Genomic DNA, 20083 nt, shown 5'->3' with positions numbered 1-20083 from the left:
CGAAACCACAGAGAAACACAGAAGATGACAGGCGCTGGCAAGGATGGGCATGGACCCGAGCCCTGGCGCACCGCTGGGGGGAGGGGACGGCGGCGCAGGCGCAGTGGAAAACAGTAGGGCCGGTACTCAAATATTTAAAATAGGGTTACCGTATGGCCCAGCAACGCCACTTCTGAGCACACACCCGAAGAACGGAAAGCTGGATCTCTAGATGTTTCCACACCCGCGTCTGTAGCGGCATCATTCACAAGAGCCAGGTGGAGCCGACCAGGGATCCGTGATGCGTGAAAGGTCAAACAAAATGTGGTCTATACATTCCGTGGAATACTATTCGTCTTAAATGAGAAGGAAATCTTGCCACGTTCCATAATATGGATAAGTCTCGTGGCCCTGATGCGAAGTGAAACGAGCCAGTCGCAAGAAGACAGCCGAGTGTGAGCCCCCTTACGTGCAGTGCCTAGAGTCATCAGTTCACACAGGCAGAGCGCACAGCTGTGGCCGTGGGGCCACGAGGGAGGAGGGCATCAGGAGTTGTTGTCGAAAGGGTAGATAGTTTCAGTTTTGTAAGATGGAAGAGTTGCACAACACTGTGAATATACTTAACACCACTGAACTATAAGCTTACAAATGGTTAAGATGGTAAATATTATGTTGTGTTATTTTGTCACAATTAAAAATGGGGCGCCTGGGTGGCTCAGTGGGTTAAAGCCTCTGCCTTCGGCTCAGGTCATGGTCCCAGAGTCCTGGCATCGAGCCCCGCATTGGTCTCTCCACTCGGCGGGGAGCCTGCTTCTTCCTCTCTCTCTGCCTGCCCCTCTGCCTGCTTGTGATCTCTGTCTGTCAAATAAATAAATAAATCTTAAAACAAAACAAAACAAAACAAACCCAATCCTGAAATACTGGGATATGAAGAGCTGTGCAGAATCACTGGAACTTTCTATACTGCTGGTGGGGAGGTTAAACAGTACAGACATGTTGTAAAACAGCCGGCAGTTTCTCGTAAAGTTAAAGATACACACGTGATCCAGCCATTTCACTACTAAGTATTTACACAAAAACCACACGTGAGTGGCTTTATCACGACTGCCAAAGCATGGAAATGATCCAAATGCCCGTGAACTGATGAACAGATCAAGAAATGACAGTACCCCCCACTATAGAGCACTACGCAGCAATAAAAAAGAATAAACCACAGATAAATGCGACGCAGTGAGCCCCCAGCACCTGTGACTGGGATCTTATTTAGAAACAGAATCTTGACAGAGGTAATCAGCTTAAGGGGAGGTCGTATGGAATTAGCGGAGGCCCTTGACCTAAGGACTGGTGGCTTTCAGGGACAAGGTGGGGACAGCTTTGGACGCACAGGGAAGAAGTTCCTACGGAATGGGGGCAGAGGCTGGAGAGAGGGAGCCACCAGCCCGGGGCACCGAGGACTGGCAACAACCAACAGAAGCTAGGGAGAGGCGAGGAAGAGTTCTTCCCTAGAGCCTCCAGACGGCACCGTCCTCCTGACACCTGGATCTCAGCCTTCCAGCCTCAGGACTGCGAGAGGAAGAATTACTGCAGTTGTAAGCCTGCTAGTTTATGGCACTTTGCTAGGGCAGCTTTAGGAAACGAACACATGCAGCAACCCAGAGGCATCTCAAATGCGATATACTAATGAAGGAAGATCTCCAAAGAGTACACACTTTCGATTCCCCTTAGAGGGCACACGGGAGTAGGCCAAGCTGCAGATCAGTGGTTTCCAGAGTCTGGAGGTGGGGGGTGGAGGAAGATTACAAAGGGACATAACAGGAACTTCAGGACGGGGATGATGGAACTGTTCTGCATCTTGACTATGGCAGTGATTATACAACATAGAAGTGTACGCCTAAGAACGGTCATTTGAGGGGCACATCCGACTCTTGATTTTGGCTCAGGTCCTGGGGTCGCGACCCTCATCAGGCTCCACACTCAGTAGGGAGTCTCTGCTGGAGATTCCCCGCCCCTCTGCCCCTCCCCCTGCTCATGTGTACGATGTGCGTGCCCTCTCTCTTCCTCTGCCCCCCCAACAATAAATACATAAGTAAATCTTTAAACAAAAATGTCAGTTGTCGGGGCGCCTGGGTGGCTCAGTGGGTTAAGCCTCTACCTTCGGCTCAGGTCATGATCCCAGGGGCCTGGGATCGAGTCCCGCATGGGGCTCTCTGCTCAGCAGGGAGCCTGCTTCTCCTCATCTCTCTCTCTGTCTGTCTCTCTGCCTATTTGTGATCTCTCTCTCTATCAAATAAATAAATAAAATCTTAAAAAAAAAAAAATGTCAGTTGTCTTGTTGGTAAATTATACCTCCAAAAAGTTTACTTAAAAAAAAAAAAAAAGCAAAGATAATGTGAGCACCAATATCACAATACCAGTTCCAGATTATAACCCACTGAATAAAATCAGAAGCCACAAAACCAGATAGACAGAAATAAATAAAAGGATGCATGAAAGTCTGATGAGGGTCAGGATGGAGTATCTCTTCACAGAACAGCTGTTAACTACAAAGGGGACAAGAGACTTCAACATGAAGAGGCCTGACACACAACCAGTAACCGATAAAAGTGAGCACCACTGGTAACAGGACAAAAGAAAGTCATCCACTTACGGGGACACAACAGCATCACTCTGTGCTCTTCCTGCCAAAGACACAAATCTGAATCAAATCATGAAGAAGCATCAGACAAACCCCAACTGAGGAATATTCTACAAAATACCCCACTGGTAATCTTCCAAAGTGGCAGATGTAGTGAACAGAAGGGACTTCTGTACCCCAATGTTCATAGCAGCAATGGTCCTAGTTGCCAAACTGTGGAAAGAGCTGAGATGCCCTTCAACAGACGAATGGATAAAGAAGATGTGGTCCATATATACAACGGAATACTATGCAGCCACCAGAAAGGATGAATACCCAACTTTTGCATCAACATGGACAGGACTGGAGGAGACTATGCTGAGTGAAATAAGTCAGGCAGAGGAAGTCAATTATCATACGGTTTCTCTAACTTGTGGAACATAAGGAATAGCATGGAGGACATTAGGAGGAGAGGAGTAGTGAGTTGGGGGAAATCGGAGGGAGAGACAAACCATGAGAAACTGTGGACTCTGAGAAACAAACTGAGGGTTTTGGAGGGGAGTGGGATGGGGGGATGGGTGAGCCTGGCGGTGGGTATTAAGGAGGGCACGGACTGCACGGAGCACTGGGTATGGGGCATAAACAATGAATCTTGGAACACTGAAAAAATAAAATAAAATAAGTGGCTAAGGTCATAACAATCAGAAATAATTTCTTTAATGTCAAAAGACTGAAAAACCTTCAGACTGAAGGAGACTATGGACAGTAAACACAGGTGATTCTGAAGTGGATCCTTTTGCTGCAGAAGACGGCAGTGGGCGCACGGTGAAGCCACACACGAACGCCCGTGGCTCAGATGGTAATAACATTCCACTGTTAACTTCCTGATTTTGATGGCTCTGTTTGGGTTATGAGGGACAACGTCGTTGCTTGTAGGAAAATACACAGTGAAATATTCGGAGGTGAAAGAGCACCACGTTAGCAACTTATTTTCTCAAGGGGGAAAAAAGTTATTTGTACTGAACTTTCAACTTTTCTGTAAGTTTGTGATTGTTTCAAAGCAAGAAAAAAAAGTATTCAGGGGCGCCTGAGTGGCTCAGTTGGTTAAGTATCTGCCTTCAGCTCCGGTCGTGATCTCAGGGTCCTGGGATCAAGGCCCACATCAGGCTCCCTGCTCAGCAAGGAGTCTGCTTCTCTCTCTCCTCCTGTTGGTGCTCATGTTCTCTTTCTCAAATAAATAAATAACATCTTAAGAAAAAAAAAAGGAGGTAAAAAAAACCAAAGTATTCAAAGAAAGAATACTGGGAGGGTCAAGGGCTATTAGTTCATTCCACCTCCACTCCCCACTGCAACAGGACAGGGGCAGTATAAGTATAGCAAGTTCTACCTACAGTCCTCTGAAGTTGACTACCAAGAACCACAAAGTCAGGATCTCAAACACAGCACACGCTGGCAATGTTGTTTGCAGGAGCATGAAATCCAGCATAAAGCAGAGACCTGCTTTATCTGGATACTGAGTGAGCCAATAGGCCAATGCAGAAGATCATCTGGTCTACTGAGGAAGGGCTCTGATACTGGCAGCAGCACAGTGAGATTCCAACATCAACGCAAGAAAGACAAGATCCAATGTAACAGGTATAAGAATGTTCACATTTTGCCTTTTCTAATAACCATTATATTTAAGAGCCCCTGTTAGCTCTCTCAAATGGAAGTCTCTATTTTAAATAATAATTTTGCTTTATGGGACCATCATCAAACAAGTGAACCCAGCTTTTACAGCAAAGAAAGAAGACAGTGCTTTTAACATGGACATCCAAATGTCCATGGATGGACACCCATATGGACATCCAAATAAACCAACCTACACCTTGTTTTGAAGTTCCCAACCTCAACCCCAAATCTTCAATTGCTTAATTAGAACTATGAGAGACACCTTATTTTTCAGAGACTGGGGTGTCTAATTTGGATCTTAGGAACAATATCCTATACCATTGCCTGAAATATCGATTCCATGTTATTTTGAACAAAGTTCTTCAATGATACAAACGATTAAGGTACTAACCTAAAGCCACGTATCCGAGCCTTAGATCTGCACTGTCCAATATGGAAGAGACCGACACATGAAGGTACTGAAATACAGCTAGTCTCAACTGCGACGAGCTCTAAGTGTACAATGTGCACCAAATTTCAGGCTTAGTACAAGTTTCAAAAAGAACATGAAATACCGCATTTGTGTTTGTTATACTGATTATACAACGAACTGATAATATTCTGGATCTACAGGGATAAATAATAACTTAAATTATTTGAATAATATTAAAATCAACTGCACCTGTTTCTTCATCCTTCCTGTGGCTACTAGAGAGGTCTGATTACGTACGTGACTCACGGTACATTTCTCCTGGACAGGGCCGCCCTAGCCGGCCCGTGAGGTATACTAGGTCAAGGTATAGAAACTAGGAGACGGAATGATGGGCTTCCCAGCAGAACTCCGAATGGTACTTGGGCCCAGTTTACCCTTCAGGATGCCATCTTTCTGAGGACAACAGCTGCCTATCCTTCCACACTCAACTGGGCCTGGAGAGAGAATTCTGGAGGTACCTGGAACTCCGTGGCACTGCCCCGAAGCTGGCTCACGTTCGGTAAGGACCCGCCATGGTACTGCGTGAGACGTAGCTGCTGAAGCTTCTGAAACTGGACCTGGAAACAAAGAGATTTCCAGACGGTTGAGAGATGACAGCAAAGATCTGAGGGAGGCACTGAAGTATGGGTACTTGGTAGTGAAACGGTTCAAGAGTGAAAGTCTTGGTTTCAGTTTCTCTTCTACCTAAAACCTGCAGGTTTCCGGTGCCTTCTGATTTGTGACTAGTCTATTTTTGGAAAGAATTTACCCATGTCCCAAATGTCCCAGGCGCGGTGATAGTGAGGTCTTTGCAAGGTCTCTGAGTGTGCGTGTATAGGTGGGCACAACCTCTAACAGCAGTAAAAGAGTCTCTTAAAGGAAAACTAAGCCATTCTCTGTGACACTAACATAGGAACCGTGCTCCCTTCAGTGGTGCCCGTCCAGTCTCCGCTCACACGTGTGTGTAACACCTGCAGGGCAGTAATCACAACTTGGGTGTGATCTCGCAGGCTTACATCTTAACTCTTTCCTACGGTATTAATCATCTTTAACGACTATATAACATTTCGTCTTCCAAACTATTTCCTAAGAACACGTTCCAAAGAGTGATTACGGAGTCTCTGCATCCAGGCCTTTCGATGGCTCTCAATATGCGATCCCAGCGGGTATACTAAGTATATATGAGAAAACGGTTTCAGGAGAGAACTCTCACTAACACTGAATATCATCCTTAACTGAGGAAAGGAGCAGGCTAACTCAACAGGTATCAGATGGCACCCCACTGCTTTCAGGTGCCTTTCTTCTGCAAGTTCTTCCTTGCTTCATTTTTTAAAAGGCAATAAACTGGTTACAGTTCTTGTAATCCCCCAAGTGATCCTATTTGGTCTTTGAGAGTTCTCTGTGGTTACATAACTCTTGGCACTTATATTCACGTGGGGAAGGAAGAGGCGATGGGAACCCTGAAGGCTTTCATCATTAGACTCTTTGTCTAATAACAATAAAAGCTACCAATAGAAGCCCCTGAGATGAGCCAGATGCTGTCCTCAGAGGCTCTGCCCGTTTCATCCCTAACCCTCACCACCACCACCACCAAGGGAGACCATCTCATCCTGCCTTTACATACCTAGAGACCCAGACTTAAGGAAACTCAACATTTGCCCAAGGTCACACAGCTGGAGGAGACCAAGCTATGGCTACCACAAAACCCACATTCTTCGGGCCCTGGAGGCCTCAGCTGGTTAAGTATTTGACTCCTGATTTTGGCTCGGGTCATAATCTCAGGGTTGTGAGATCGTCTCTGCACTGGGCACGAAGCCTGCTTAAGATTCTCTCTCTCGCTTTCCCTCTACCCCCCCCCCCAACCCTTCCTCTCTTACACACACACTCACATCATCTTATATCTGCCACGGTCCTTTTCTTTGTTCCATTTCTCTCTGTTTTAAGATTTATTTATTTATTTGAGAGAGAGAGCACGAGCAGGGAGGAGAACAGGGGCAGAGGGAGAGGCAGACTCCCCGCTGAGCAGGGAGCCCGGCATGGAGCTCGATCCCAGGACCGAAGGCAGAGGCTTAAGCAACTGAGCCACCCAGCTGCCCACCCCCCATTTCTTTCAATGATCATACTATTTACAAGCTCAGAGAAAAATGAAGTTTGGTTGACCAAAAGCATTGCTGGGCCTTTGCTGATTTTATTATTTTTATACTTACTATGAAAAATTCAAATATATTCAAAATAGAGATGAATACAATGAAACCCCATCTAACAGCTTCCAGCTTCCACAATGATCTCATGTCTAGTCCTGATTCATCTTTACCAACTGACGGCCCACAGCACCCCACCGAAAGAAATCCAGACGATGTATCATTCCATATTTCAGTATGCATCTCCAAAGATAAGAGCCTATATCTGGCTGGAGGTTTTAAAGGCATACAAAACCCCTTGGTGGCCTTAACTTCTTTGTACCCACAGTATTTGATTTCCCAAACACACTGTCCTGGGAGGCAGCTATACACTATTCATCAGAGCCCAGATCCAAGAGTCAAATATGAGAAGGACAGAGTGAGCCTTTTCCATTTATCAGCTGAATTACAACAATGAAGTCTGAGCTTCTGAGGTTAACACTCTTAAAGCACTTACCAGAAGCTTTTGGCTCTCTGTCCTTGAAATTCTCTAGACAAGATTCTTGGCCCCCTTGATCTCAAGCCTTTGATTCCTTCTTCCATCAATCCATCCATTTATTCACTTATATAAAACATTTAACAGTGGGGTGCCGGGCTGGCTCAATCAGTTGAGCGGCTGCCTTCAGCTCAGGTCATGATCCCAGGTTCATGGGATCAAGCCCCGCATCAGGCTCTCTGCTCAGTGGAGAGCCTGCTTCTCCCTCTCCCTCTGCTTCCCACTCTGCCTACTTGTGCTCGCTCTCTCTCTCTGTCAAACAAACAAATAAATTCTTAAAAACAAAAACAAAAACATTTAACCGTGTCTGTTAGGTACTGTGCCAGGCGTTGTCTTACTAAGATGAACACATGCCAAGGTTCCTGCCTTTACAGAGTTCTCACAAAGGTTTCAACTTTTACCCAAAAGCCTTGACACTTCAACCAAGTTCAACCAAGTTCTAAATCTAGCTGGACACCTGCCTTCACCTGAGCCTAAGGCCCTCCCACCGTCTCCCATTCCTGCTCTCCCTCCACAGGTGCCTATTCTAGAGTCGTCAGAGACTGCTGTGCTTTGGGGAGAAAAGTCCTGCACTTGGAGCCGAAGACCTGTGTGCCTTGAAGCTCCCACGGAGCTGGGGAAATTACTCTGCCTTCTACTCCACAAAGACAACGTAAGGATTAAAAGAGAGAAAGACATGACAGTGGGGTGTAAAACGGAAAGCTGTGGACAACTTCTCAAAGTATCATCATCACTGTTGATGCCTGCTGCTACCTCCTAAACCCCTGAGTAACTGTGATATCCTCCTCTTTTGAAATCTAGAATCGATGAATTGAAAAGAACCTTAGAGACTTGTCTTCAACACCATCCTGCTTCCTGGATGATCAAAACGGTGCCGAAGAATGAGTAGCCTAAGGGGAGAGGACGGGTTGGCACGCCAGGGGCCACATTTAGAGAGTTCTGTTTGACCCATAAATATGATACTGACCCACTCAATGCTTTAAACTGCCATTCTGGATTGGAAGACTGTATAAAAACCTGGATTTCCAACATCTCTTGACTGCAAGATCAAGCAGGACTCGCGCTGCGTGGCAACAGTGCGTGGAGCTGAGAAGCAGCTGCCCCCCCCCGCCCCCGCACACAGCCTGAGCTACCATTTGCCCAAGACCTCACTGCACCCTATTATTCCTCCGCGGCCTGAGATTGGCTACCATCTACTCATTCCTGGCTCCTCCACTCCTCTTCCCTACGTGCCTCATGCTGGAACTTAAGTTAGCCACACACTTTAGTGGAATGTCCTTTAATGTCTGTATGAAATGAAATCCAAGCCTCGCTAACTCCCTTTTTAAAAAGTCTCACAAGGGCGCCTGGGTGGCTCAGATGGTTGGGCCTCTGCCTTCCGCTCAGGTCATGATCCCAGGGTCCTGGGATTGCGCCCTGCATCGGGCTTCCTGCTTGTGCTCCCCCTGCTTGTGCTCCCTCTCTCTCTCTGTCAAAAAAATAAAAATAAAAAACCTTTAAAAGATAATTTAAAAAATAAGATAAAAAGTCTCACAGCGGCCAATCCCAAACAAAAATCCCAGCAGGCCTTTTTATAGAAACCGACAAGATCATCCTAAAACTGACCTACAGTAGTCAAAGCAATTTTTAAAAACAGCAAAGTCGGAAGGCTGTTATCTTTCTTCCAGACTTACTCTAAAGCTACAGTAATTCAAGCAGGAGCAACTGTCACAGAGACGTGGGGATCAACAGGAAAGAAGAGAGAGTCCAAAAATAGACCCACACAACATCTGGCCCAATTGATTTTTGACAAAAGTATCACAGCAATGCAATGGGGAAAGTGTCTTCGACAGATGCTGCTGGAATAAGTAGATCTCCTGGGGGGGGGAGGGGAATAAAAGCAGTCAAGGACACAGACATGCAGGGGCACAGCCATACTCAAACCCTAGCTCTGCCACTAATCAGCTATGCAACCGTACCTCTCCAGCCTCAGTTTACTCATCTGCAAACTGACGAGTAATCTAGATACACATTCCCTAGGGGCACCATGAAAACCACAGGAGATAATGGATGTAAAGGAGCAAGGACAGCATCTGGCAAAGAGACGGTGCTCAATAGTTAGCCCAAATCCAGGATGTCTAGTCTCTTCTCCTTTCTTTTTTTAAAAAGATTTTATTTATTCATTTGTCACAGAGAGCGCATGTGTGCAGAAGCAGGGGGGAGGGGCAAGGGGAGAAGCAGACACCCCACTGAGCAGGGAGCTTGATGTGGGGCTCCATCCCAGCAGCCTGGGATCATGACCTGAGCCGAAGGCAGACGCTTCACCGACTGAGGCACCCCTCTTTTCTCCTCTCTTAGAGGTCTCCCTGCTACAGAACACATCTAATATTTGTTTGTTTTAATATAAAAATGATTCTCCCCAAACAAGCTCATTGAATGCTCCAGGCTGACGTGCTGTGTTTACGCCATGGTTTCTCAAAACTACAAGTTGTTCTTCAAAGTTGAACTTCTAGAACAAGCTCCCGATCCTGTCTCTCTCTCCTTCCATTTGGTCCTGGCTGCCTCGCAACCTCCATCCCCACCAGGTCACTGGGATCACAGAGGCTCTCACCCAGATACCAACGGCCTCCACTTTACTAGACTGAAGGACACGTCCTTAACCTGTCAGACGAGTCTGCAGCATTGGGCTTAGCTGCTGGACAAGCTCTCCTTTCCCTCTCTGGTTGCTCTTTGGTCTTTCTGTTGGCTCCCTTCCTCTGCCTCCCCCTTCCATGGTGGAGCTCCCTGGGCTTCTCTTGGCCCTCTCCACATTTCACTCTGAAGCAGGGCTCACAAACTCAAATGTCTACAGGTGCCAAGTGCAGAAGAGAAGTAAGGGAAGCCCCTGGAACCACTGTGAGGACCACAGGGAGCGGTGGGGACTGAGGCAAACCGAACACGTACATGCACTTTCCAGGGCAGGGGGCCACTATGGGAGCTCCAGGCAACTGCTACCATGCAGAAATGGAGTGAGTGTTGTTAGATGATTTCATTTTTCAAAAGAAGCCAGAATCCAAACTTTAATATAAAATCCCAGTATTTGGGTGCCGGGGTAACTCAGCTGGTTAAGCAACTGCCTTCGGCTCAGGCCATGATCCCGGAGGCCTGGGATCAAGTCCCACAATGGGCTCCCGGCTCTACAGGGAGTCTGCTTCTCCCTCTGACCTTCTCCCCTCTCATACCCTCTCTCACGGTCTCTCTCTCAAATAAATAAATAAAAATCTAATAAATAAATAAATAAATAAAATGCCAATATTCACTGTTGGTCCTAATTAAAAACAAACAAACAAACACATTCAGGCATACCCTGCCCCGCCCCCCATAAGGACCAAATTAGAATTTAGGTTACCAATTTGTAGATATGTTCTAGAAATTCTTCTTAGGCAGCTGAATCTACTACCACAACCACACACCAAAGGTTCCCACATTTATATCACTAGCCTAGACTTCCCTCTGTAATTGGAGACCCTTGTATGTCTTCAGGGCCATACAGACAATTGCCTGCCAGACCATCTCCACCAAAACGCCTCACAGGCACCTCACCCTCAGCATCTCCTGACACTGGGGGGCATCTGCTCCCACCAGTGCTCCCCCTCTTAATGCAGGACACCTTGAAATGGCTCAAGTCTGAAAGTTGGGGATCATGCATTCACCCAGTTTGGTCATTTCTAGCTCTGAGTATTGATCTGCTCACCTGTCTGCCTCCCTCTTGCGGCCACCCCAGTGTCGAGGCCATCACCACATCTCCAGACTCCTACCTCAACCTCCCTCAGGTTTCTCTGCCACCTCCCCCTCCGTTCTATCCACCACTCAGGCATCCTTTTAAGATGCAAATCTCCCTTACTTCAACCCCTTCATTGTCCTTAAGATCAAGTCCCAAATCCTGTCTCTACAATCTGATGCTTGTGAATGCAACTCCAACCACCCTCTTTGTCCCCTTGCTGAACCTCATACCCTCAAATGGCATCCCTCGCCACGGTATGAATGGCAGGACTGCCCCCTACCATTCATTTCCAGAGCAGCAGCCGCTTCCCCTTTTGTAATATTCATTAAAATCTGTCCTTACTTGTCAAAGGAATATCTTTTCCATTAAATCCTAAAATCTAAGAGGAGACTGAGTTTTGCTTGCTCACTATTATAATCCCCAATGTCTGTCTTAACCTGGACTCAGTAAGTATTTGATGAACAAATTAAGAAGACCTTTGAAACACCATGTCTTCACCTCCCCGCCACACATAGGCCCCACTAACCACAGTGGGCACTCCAGTACTGACGAATGAATGAATGAACAAAGGAACAGCCTCTTTCTACTTTTTAACCCTTCTTACCATCCCAGGTACCACCACTTAAGTAACCCCACTAGCATTGTCTTCTCGAAATATTCCCACTGCTTCTCATTAAGGCTGACCCCCTAAAGCTAGAGTGAAAAATTCCCCATAACCTAGTCTCTCCCACCGACGAGGCAAATAGGATTTAACCAGAACTCTGAAGGACTGACTCTGATTATGTAGAGAATGCCTTGCCTTGGAGCCCAGCACAGGCTCAGAAAGAAAGTCTGATTATCGATGTCTGATAATGGAAAATCAGTATATCAGCCATCCATGGACCAATAATGAACTAGGTGGGGGCACCTGGGTGGCTCAGTGGTTAAACATCCAACTCTTGATTTCAGCTCTAGTCATCTCAGGGTTGTGAGACTGACTCCACACTGGAAACAGAGACCGCTTAGGATTCTCTCTCTCCCTTCCCCTGGCTCTCATTAATAAATAAATAAATAAACAAATGAATAAATAAAAATAAATAAATAAATAAAATGAGCTCTCATTAATTAATTGTGAATGAATGAATAAATGAATGAACGAATAAAATGATCTCGCTGGATTCTTCTGTATCTGGGATCTTTGGATGCTTGCAGGTTTACAGATACATGCTGGGGAATCTACGTGTTAACTGTGAGAAGTGCTCAGTTCTGCAAATTGCGTTATGAAAATAATCCTTGACATTTTTAAATAAGAAAATACAACTCAGCAAATGCAGTTTTCTCATTTGCCTTGTTTTTATAGATACATTGGACCCTGGAGGGCCTGGCTGGCTCCGTCAGTAAGGCATGTGGCTCTTGATCTTAGGGTTGTGAGTTCAATACCCAGGTGGATGTAGAGATTACTTTTTAAAAAATTGAAAATACATTAAAAAATATAAACACAGTGGACCAAAGTAGTAGTATTTTATCGGCAACTGGTAGCAGAGAAAGAACACAGAAGGAATTAACACATAAATGATGTCCTGTACTGGGTGAAGGGCAAAGTGACATCCTAATTTTGTAGTAATTAGAACTCAGAAAGTGATGGCTGAACTGACTTACTCCATGGGGCATACCTGATCAGCCTTACTAAACTCAAGAAAACCTAAATTGTACGTCTTTGCATCATCCCACCCTGAGAGTTTCAACTGAGTTCAGCAAAATATCATATGTCATATCAAATTAATGATGTGAATTTGAATTTATTGCTTTTTTTAATGTTGAGTGAATTTATATTGTGCGTGTCTTTTAGTTATGGTTGTACCACAGTTATAACCAAAGGACTTTATGTACAGTGGATGTTTGAGCATATTTAAGTAACATAACCAAACTCATTTAAATAAACATGAAGGATCTGTGAAAAAATTTGCCTACAAGGAGTCCATACAGCAGTGCCAGGTGCCATGACCTGCCTTCGGCTCAGGTCATGATCCCAGGGTCCTGAGATCGAGCCCCGCTTCAGGCTCTCTGCTCAGCAGGAAGCCTGCTTTCCTTCCCCTCTCTCTCTCTCTCTCTGCCTGCCTCTCTGCCTACTTGTGATCTCTGTCATGGCTTTATCTATCAGGGATGCTTTAAAGAGGGTTTATGAATTGGGTGAGAGACTGGATCAACTCTAAGAGTATAGACAAACAGTGCCTGTATTTGTACACATACTTTATCTAAACAACACGTAACAACACACCTCCAGCATTAACCCAACTGTTTTCAATGTGCTCTGAGCTCATCACGTTCATCCCTGAATCTAACCAAGGTCACACACATATATGCCTGTGGACACCAGGCAGATAAATAAATGAGTGAAGCTATTTAGGGCATGAGGATAAACTTTTATTGAAATTCTCAGCTTTGGGCGCCTGGGTGGCTCAGTAGGTTAAGCATGTGCCTTTGGCTCAGGTCATGATATCAGGGTCCTGGGATGGAGCCCTGGGTTTGCTCTCTGCTGAGCGGGGAGTCTGCTTCTCCCTCTGTGCTCTCCCTCTTTCTCTCTCAAATAAATAAATAAAGTCTTAAAAAAAAGGAAAAAAAATTCTCAGCCTTCTTTCTATTTTTACTTAGCATAAAAATATAAATATATAAGAAATATTTCATTCCCTGTTCATTTCATGAAAGGAAAACATCAAAAATATGATAAATGGCCAATGACAACTAGCTTCGGCGTGGGAGCTCACGACAGGATGTGTGAACTGTGGCCAACTAGAGAACCCACGTTCCAGCTGAGGGGGCAACCACCACCCAGCTCCGGGCAAAAGCTGTCATATGGGAATTCAGGATGACTGCTACCGGGCCTCCCAATTTTCAATATGGATTTAAAGATAGGAAAAGAGTGGAGAGACCGGGGAGGGAAGGTGCGGGGTGGCGGGTAGGGAGGGAGAGAAAGAGAGAGGAAAGAAGGAAGAGAGAAAGAAAAAAAAGAGGTTTGTTTGTTTGTTTTTAATGAAAATCTCCCCAATTAAAAGGCAGCAGATTCAAGAAGTTTTCCCAAACCCCGTAATTGGCCAAAAAAAAAAAAAAGGTGTCTGCGGCTGAGTGAGCGGGGACCCGTCGCGTTGCAACTAGGCTCTCAGCTCCCCTTCAAGCCTGCCCCCTGCCCAGCATCTGCATATCCTCCCCCGGGTTCGCGATGGTCCTTCAAGGTCAGCATTCGGGAGCCTCAAGGCCTGGCCCGCTCGCGCTGACCCTCCTCCCTGCAGCCCTGCGCGGACACTCCTCTTGGCTCTCCATCCTCCACTGCCTCACTCAACAGTTTCCCAACCTCCGGCTGTTTGTCCCGGCTCGCGCCTTACTCACTGCTCTTGGACCCTCCTCCGTCACCAGCGACGCGGTGCACCTTGCCAGTTCTCGTTAAATCTCCGCGCTGAGCGCAGTAAAGCGGAGAGGAAAGCCTCCCCCGGCTCGCAGCGCCTCCCCGGTGCCCCCGAGCTGCCCTCGGCCCGCGCCGGCCCCGGGCTCACGGTGCACCCGGCTCCCTCCCCCACCCCCGCCCCGGGCCCCGCGGCCCCCCTCGCCCCGCCGTCCAGAAGGGCCGGCTGGCGGAGGATGTGCGGAGCCACGAGAAGCCGCACCGCCCGCCTCCGAGCTGTTTGTGGTTTCCTCCCGGGGCTCCGTTCGCCCTCCCCCTCAGGCCGCCCTCGCGCCGCCGCCCCGCGCGCCCGGCCCGGCCCCTCGCCTCTCCCCGCTCACCGGGCCCCGCGACCCTCCCGCCTCTGCGGGCTGCGCCGGGGGCCGGCGGGCGGGGAAGCGCCGAGAGGCCGAGGCCGCGCCGACCCCGCTCCCCCGCGCGGCCCCGGCCCGGCCCCGCCGCCGCCGCCGCCGCCTCGGCCCCGCCGGCTCTCGCCTGCCGCGGGGACCGTCCCCGCCCGCCCGCGTCCCGGCCCCGGCCCCGGGCGCTCACCCGCGACAGGGTGAGGTCGGTCATAAGCTGCTCGAAGGCCCGCGTCTCCTCGGCCTGCCGCTGCGTGTGCAGCGCGATCTTCTCACTGAACTTCCGCGGGTTGGCGCTGCCCGAGCCCGGCGAGGCGGCCATGGCGCGGGCCCGGCCCGGCGGGAGGGGGAGACGGCAGGCGCGGGGCCTGGGAGTCGGCCCGCGCGTCCGTCCGCAGGCCGCCCGAGCCGCCGCCCGAAGGCCCGTCCTCCGGCGCGACCCGGCAGAGGAGCCGCCGCGGCCCCACAGCCAGCGAGCGGCCGGGAGCGCGCCGAGGTCCGCCCCCGCGCGGCCGGCCCCGCCCTCGGCGCGGCCCGCCCGCCGCCTGCCGCCCGGCCCCGGCCCCGCCGCCCGGCCCCGCGCTCCCAGCCCGGCCTGGGGCCCCCGGGGCGTCGAGACTAGCCGCGAGCCCCGTCGGCAGAGCACGCCGCCTCCGACGTGCGGGAGCCGCTGTGTGACTGACGGGCTCCGGCGCGGGGGGCATCCTGGCCGCGCGGTTCGCGTTACGACTTTCCAGCCGGCGTCTGGCCGCCCCCTCGTGCCTCCCCGAGCCCCCCGGGCCGCCGCTTTGCTCCCGGGAGAGACGACTGGGCGCCCCGAGCTCGAGCCTTCCCTCTCGCGGCTCCCGCGCTGCGGGGCGACCGGCCGCCCGCCCGCCAGGCCCGCCCCCGGCCCGCGCCGCCCTCGGTGGGCTCAGTTCATGGTCCGTCCCGGCGCGCGCCCCGGAGCTTCCCAAAAATCCACCTGGGGAGGGGCGCACCCGGGAGCCGCCATCCCCGCCCTGGTGCGAGCTCTTGGCTCCTCAGCTCCGGCCCCTCGTCCAGGTTCTTGCCGAGTCTCCCCGGGACCTCCGCAGAGCCCGGCTCCGACCAGGGGCCAGTCTCCCCGCCGTCCCCCTGCTTCTGCAGCCCCGGAGCTGCTCTCCCACGACGGCGCCTGGACCGCGCTGAGAGTGGGGCTGTGTTTCGTCAACTAGACAAAACCAGAGACGCGCGGACGCGTCCAGAAAAGTCCATTGACGACACCCACGCCCCCCACTCGAGATTAAACAGAGAACACGCCGCTTCGTTTACTTGGTGCTTATTAAAGAAATACAAAATTAGACCTAACTAAAGCCCCACCCTTAGTTCTCCTTCCTCCCTCGTCACTGGGCTCAAGTTGGTGCATATCATTCCTACTCATGTTTTTATAGTGTTATTACATATGATGTATGGATCTGCCAACTGTATAGAGCACCAGTTGTCGATTTTCAGTTTTTCAAAATTACATCATGCTGAGTAATCTTTTGCAACTTTTCTCATTTCCTATTATGTTTTTGAGATACATTTGTGTTTGTGGCTTTTAACTACTGTGTAGTAGTAGTTGTTGTTTTCATGTGTCTCCTAGCATCCAGCTGCATTTTTTCGAAATTTTAATATAAGAATATATTTCTGTTAGCTGGAGTTTAGTTTGTTCTAGTAATTATAATTGGATTTATTCTCGTTGTAATTGAATTCTCTTTTATTTGGCGGTATTTAACATATTTTTTCTTTATATTTTGTTTTCTGCATTCCTGTTATATCATCTGGATTCAGTGTCAGAGAACAGAATTCATTCTAGATAGATTAGGTACAAAGGATTCATTATAGTGTATAAAATGGCTAAAGGGCTTCTCTGGAGGGCGGGAGAATTAGGTTCTAGGTTGAACCTTCAGGAGTGACATGGAGAAGCCTGCTGCAGGATCAGCCACCAAAAGAGCCACTGGCTCTTACTGGCCCAATCTGGAAGCCACTTAACTGAATGGCTGGCTAGTGAACCGCATGGCTAGTGTCCTGATTGGAACCCACCACGGAGAAATGAGACACCCCCAAGGCATTGCTCACCCACAAAAACAGCACACACCCACACTCTGCGTCACTTCCACCTTACAAATCAAGTAAGAGAAAAGTTGATCGGAAGAGCCAAAACCGAATCCAGAATCCTAACTTTTGAAATACAGGAAGGCCCAGGAAGACACAGGAATGGGTAATGAGCTAACTCCACCATACTCATCCAGCGACTCACCAAAGCATTTATCTACCATGCCTGCATTTTATTGCATTGAATGACTGGTTTTTACTTCCACATTTCCCGGATCTGATCTGGAAGATACTCATTCCATTTCTATTCTTATTATGGTTAGCCTGATCACTTTCAATTTTTTAATCAAATAAATACATGCAAATTGTTTAACACAAGAAGGGGGGATGGGAGAGGGAGAAGCAGTCTCCCTGCCAAGCAGGGAGCTGGACTTGGGGCTTGATCCCAGGATCCTGTATTATGACCTGAGCAGAAGGCAGACGCTTAACAACTGAGCCACCCAGGCACCCCAAGGCCTATAATTTTAAAAAGAAGTAATTCCCATTTCCCTCTATAAATAAGCTTGTCCTGCTGTTTTGTGATTTTTTCTTTCAGCTTTAGATATTGACTATTCATTTTCTGCAGTGAAGGGGGACGCTCTGGCTATTTTGTATCCTCAACCAAAGTATGATCTTCCCTGCTCCCATTCTTTCAGTGTCATTACATAATAATTTTTGGTAAATCAGTGGTAAGTGCTTACATAGCATACCGTAGTTTCATTTTTCTACAGTTGTGCAGGCAGGGGAAATTAATTACTGCCTCTGATTTTTATTTGCTTAGATTTCTCTCAACCTGTTACAAATCCTTTTCTCCCACTCTCCAGCAGAACAGTAGAAGGTGTGACTGCACTGTGAATGGTCAGTCTGGGGGGGACCTTCCCTTCCAGGGCACTTTGACTTCTTGTCCTACCCAGACCGGTTGCTATGTGGGCCGACTGCGGCCCCCACCATCACCCTGAGGGGTCCCTTCACCCCCTGTCCATCCTCTAACCTGCTTCCTGCAAGCCCCCCGCCCCCCTCAGCCCCATTGTGCTAGAGATTCACATATTTCTTCACTGTAGTGGAGAACATTCCCCCCTAGTTTCTTGAGCAAAGAAGAGTACATAAAACCCTTGCAACTCTGTGTGTGTGTGTGTGTGTGTATTACCCTCATATTTGAGTGATAGTTTGGCTAAGCATAGTCTTCTTCATTGGAAATCCTGTTCACTTAGATCCGCGAACACATTGCTTCCCTGTTTTCTCACTTCTCACACTGCTGTTGAGAAGGCCATTCACATTCTGTCTCTTTTGTGGGTGACCCGGTTTTTGAGGGCCTTATTGTTTATTTTTGTTTTGTCACCCCCGTTCTCTGAAGGCTTCATGTTCTGATGTTTTACGATGATATACCTTGGTGTGGGGCTTCTGTTGTTGTCCATTGTGCTGGGCAGTGATGTGTATGTAGAAACTAGAAACTCGTGTCCTTCAGTTCTGAAAAATTGTCTTATTTTTTAAAAAGATTTATTTACTTGAGAGAGAGAGAATGAATGGGGGAGGGGCAGAGGGATAGGGAAAAGCATGCTCCCCATTGAGCAGGGATCCGCCCCCCCCCCCCCCCGGGGCTCAATCCCAGGACCCTGAGGTCATGACCTGAGCTGAAATCTAAGATCAGCTGCTTAACCACCCAGGGACCCCAAAATCATCTTATTTTTTTTATAATTTTCTTCTCATTTACTTTGCTCTCTCTTTTTGGAAAATCTACCAGTCAGTTAACAGATCTTCTAAATTGCTAATTGCTAATTTTCATATACTTTCTCTTCTATTTTCTATTTCTTTTTCTTTTGTTGTTGCTGTTTCCTGATACATTTTCTCAACTTCATCCACTGACCCTGCTATTGAACTTTTATTTCTGCTATATTTTTAACTTCTAAGAGCTTTTTCCTGGTTTCTGAATATTTTTTTTAAAGATTTTATACTTATTTGAGAGAATTTGAGCAGAGGGGAGGACAGAGGGGAAGGGAAAAGCAGACTCCCTGCTGAGCAGGGAGCTTGACCTGGGTCTCAGTCCCAGGACCCTGAGATCATGACCTGAGCCAAAGGCAGAGGCTTCACCAACTGAGCGACCCAGGTGCCCCTGAATATTTCTTTTTTAATAGCATCCTGTACTCATTGCATGAATGAACTATTAATTACAGATTATTTATGTCTTTACCTTTTCTTCTACTCCTTACATTGTCTGCCTCTGTTTTGTCTGAGTTCAATTTTTTTTTTTTTTTTTTTTTTTGGTTCATATTGACCATCTAGAGGCTTTCCCCAAATCTATGGTAATCCTTAACTCTAAAATCATAATTAAGACAGAGATGATAAATATGTATAGATTCCTTTTTTCTGGAAATAAACGTGTTTCTGCAGTAGAGATTGTTAGCTGTCTGCTAAATATTCTGTCTGGATATTTAAATAGATTTGAATATTCTGCAGTAGAGATTGTTAGCTGTCTCCCCATACTCATTCTCTCCTCCTTCCTTTATTAAAAGTAATCTGGAGGGCGCCTGGGTGGCTCAGTGGGTTAAGCCGCTGCCTTCGGCTCAGGTCATGATCCCAGGATCCTCGGATGGAGTCCCGCATCCGGCTCTCTGCTCAGCAGGGAGCCTGCTTCCCTCTCTCTCTCTCTCTGCCTGCCTCTCCATCTACTTGTGATTTCTCTCTGTCAAATAAATAAATAAATAAAATCTTAAAAAATAATAATAAAAATAAAAAAATAAAAGTAATCTGGGGGCGCCTGGGTGGCTCAGTTGGTTGGACGACTGCCTTCGGCTCAGGTCATGATCCGGGAGTCCCAGGATCGAGTCCCACATCGGGCTCCCAGCTCCATGGGGAGTCTGCTTCTCCCTCTGACCTTCTCCTCGCTCATGTTCTCTCTCACTGTCTCTCTCTCAAATAAATAAATAAAATCTTAAAAAAAAAAAAAGTAATCTGGAGATTTAGCGGGGTTCATCATTGCCCAACTAAGGCCAGCTACTGACTACATTTCCCACTCTCCCTTGCAAAGAGGTATGGTCATGTGATTATGTTCCACCCAATAGGGTATCCTTTGCAAATA

The 20083-nt window shown here is 47.9% G+C and overlaps 1 protein-coding gene across 2 annotated transcripts in view; it reads right to left on the bottom strand.

Annotated features, from left to right (window-relative positions):
- CRTC3 (CREB regulated transcription coactivator 3) overlaps positions 1–15384 on the bottom strand; it is a 97677-nt gene extending 82293 nt beyond the window's left edge. Inside the window, exons 1-2 of one of the 2 annotated variants that reach the window (XM_059179948.1) lie at positions 15101–15384; positions 5195–5293 (exon numbers count right to left, since the gene is read on the bottom strand). In XM_059179948.1, the coding sequence (XP_059035931.1) occupies positions 5195–5293; positions 15101–15232 (231 nt within the window). In that variant the 5' untranslated portion in view covers positions 15233–15384. The remainder of the gene's footprint in view (positions 1–5194; positions 5294–15100) is intronic. The other variant, XM_059179947.1, reaches the window with a different exon arrangement.
- Between the last annotated feature and the right edge of the window lie 4699 nt (positions 15385–20083).

The sequence above is a fragment of the Mustela lutreola genome, chromosome 7 (assembly GCF_030435805.1).
Source record: "Mustela lutreola isolate mMusLut2 chromosome 7, mMusLut2.pri, whole genome shotgun sequence".
Classification (NCBI taxonomy): domain Eukaryota; kingdom Metazoa; phylum Chordata; class Mammalia; order Carnivora; family Mustelidae; genus Mustela; species Mustela lutreola.
Note: the sequence above shows the minus strand (reverse complement) of the source record. Positions and strands in the feature narration are given on the sequence as shown.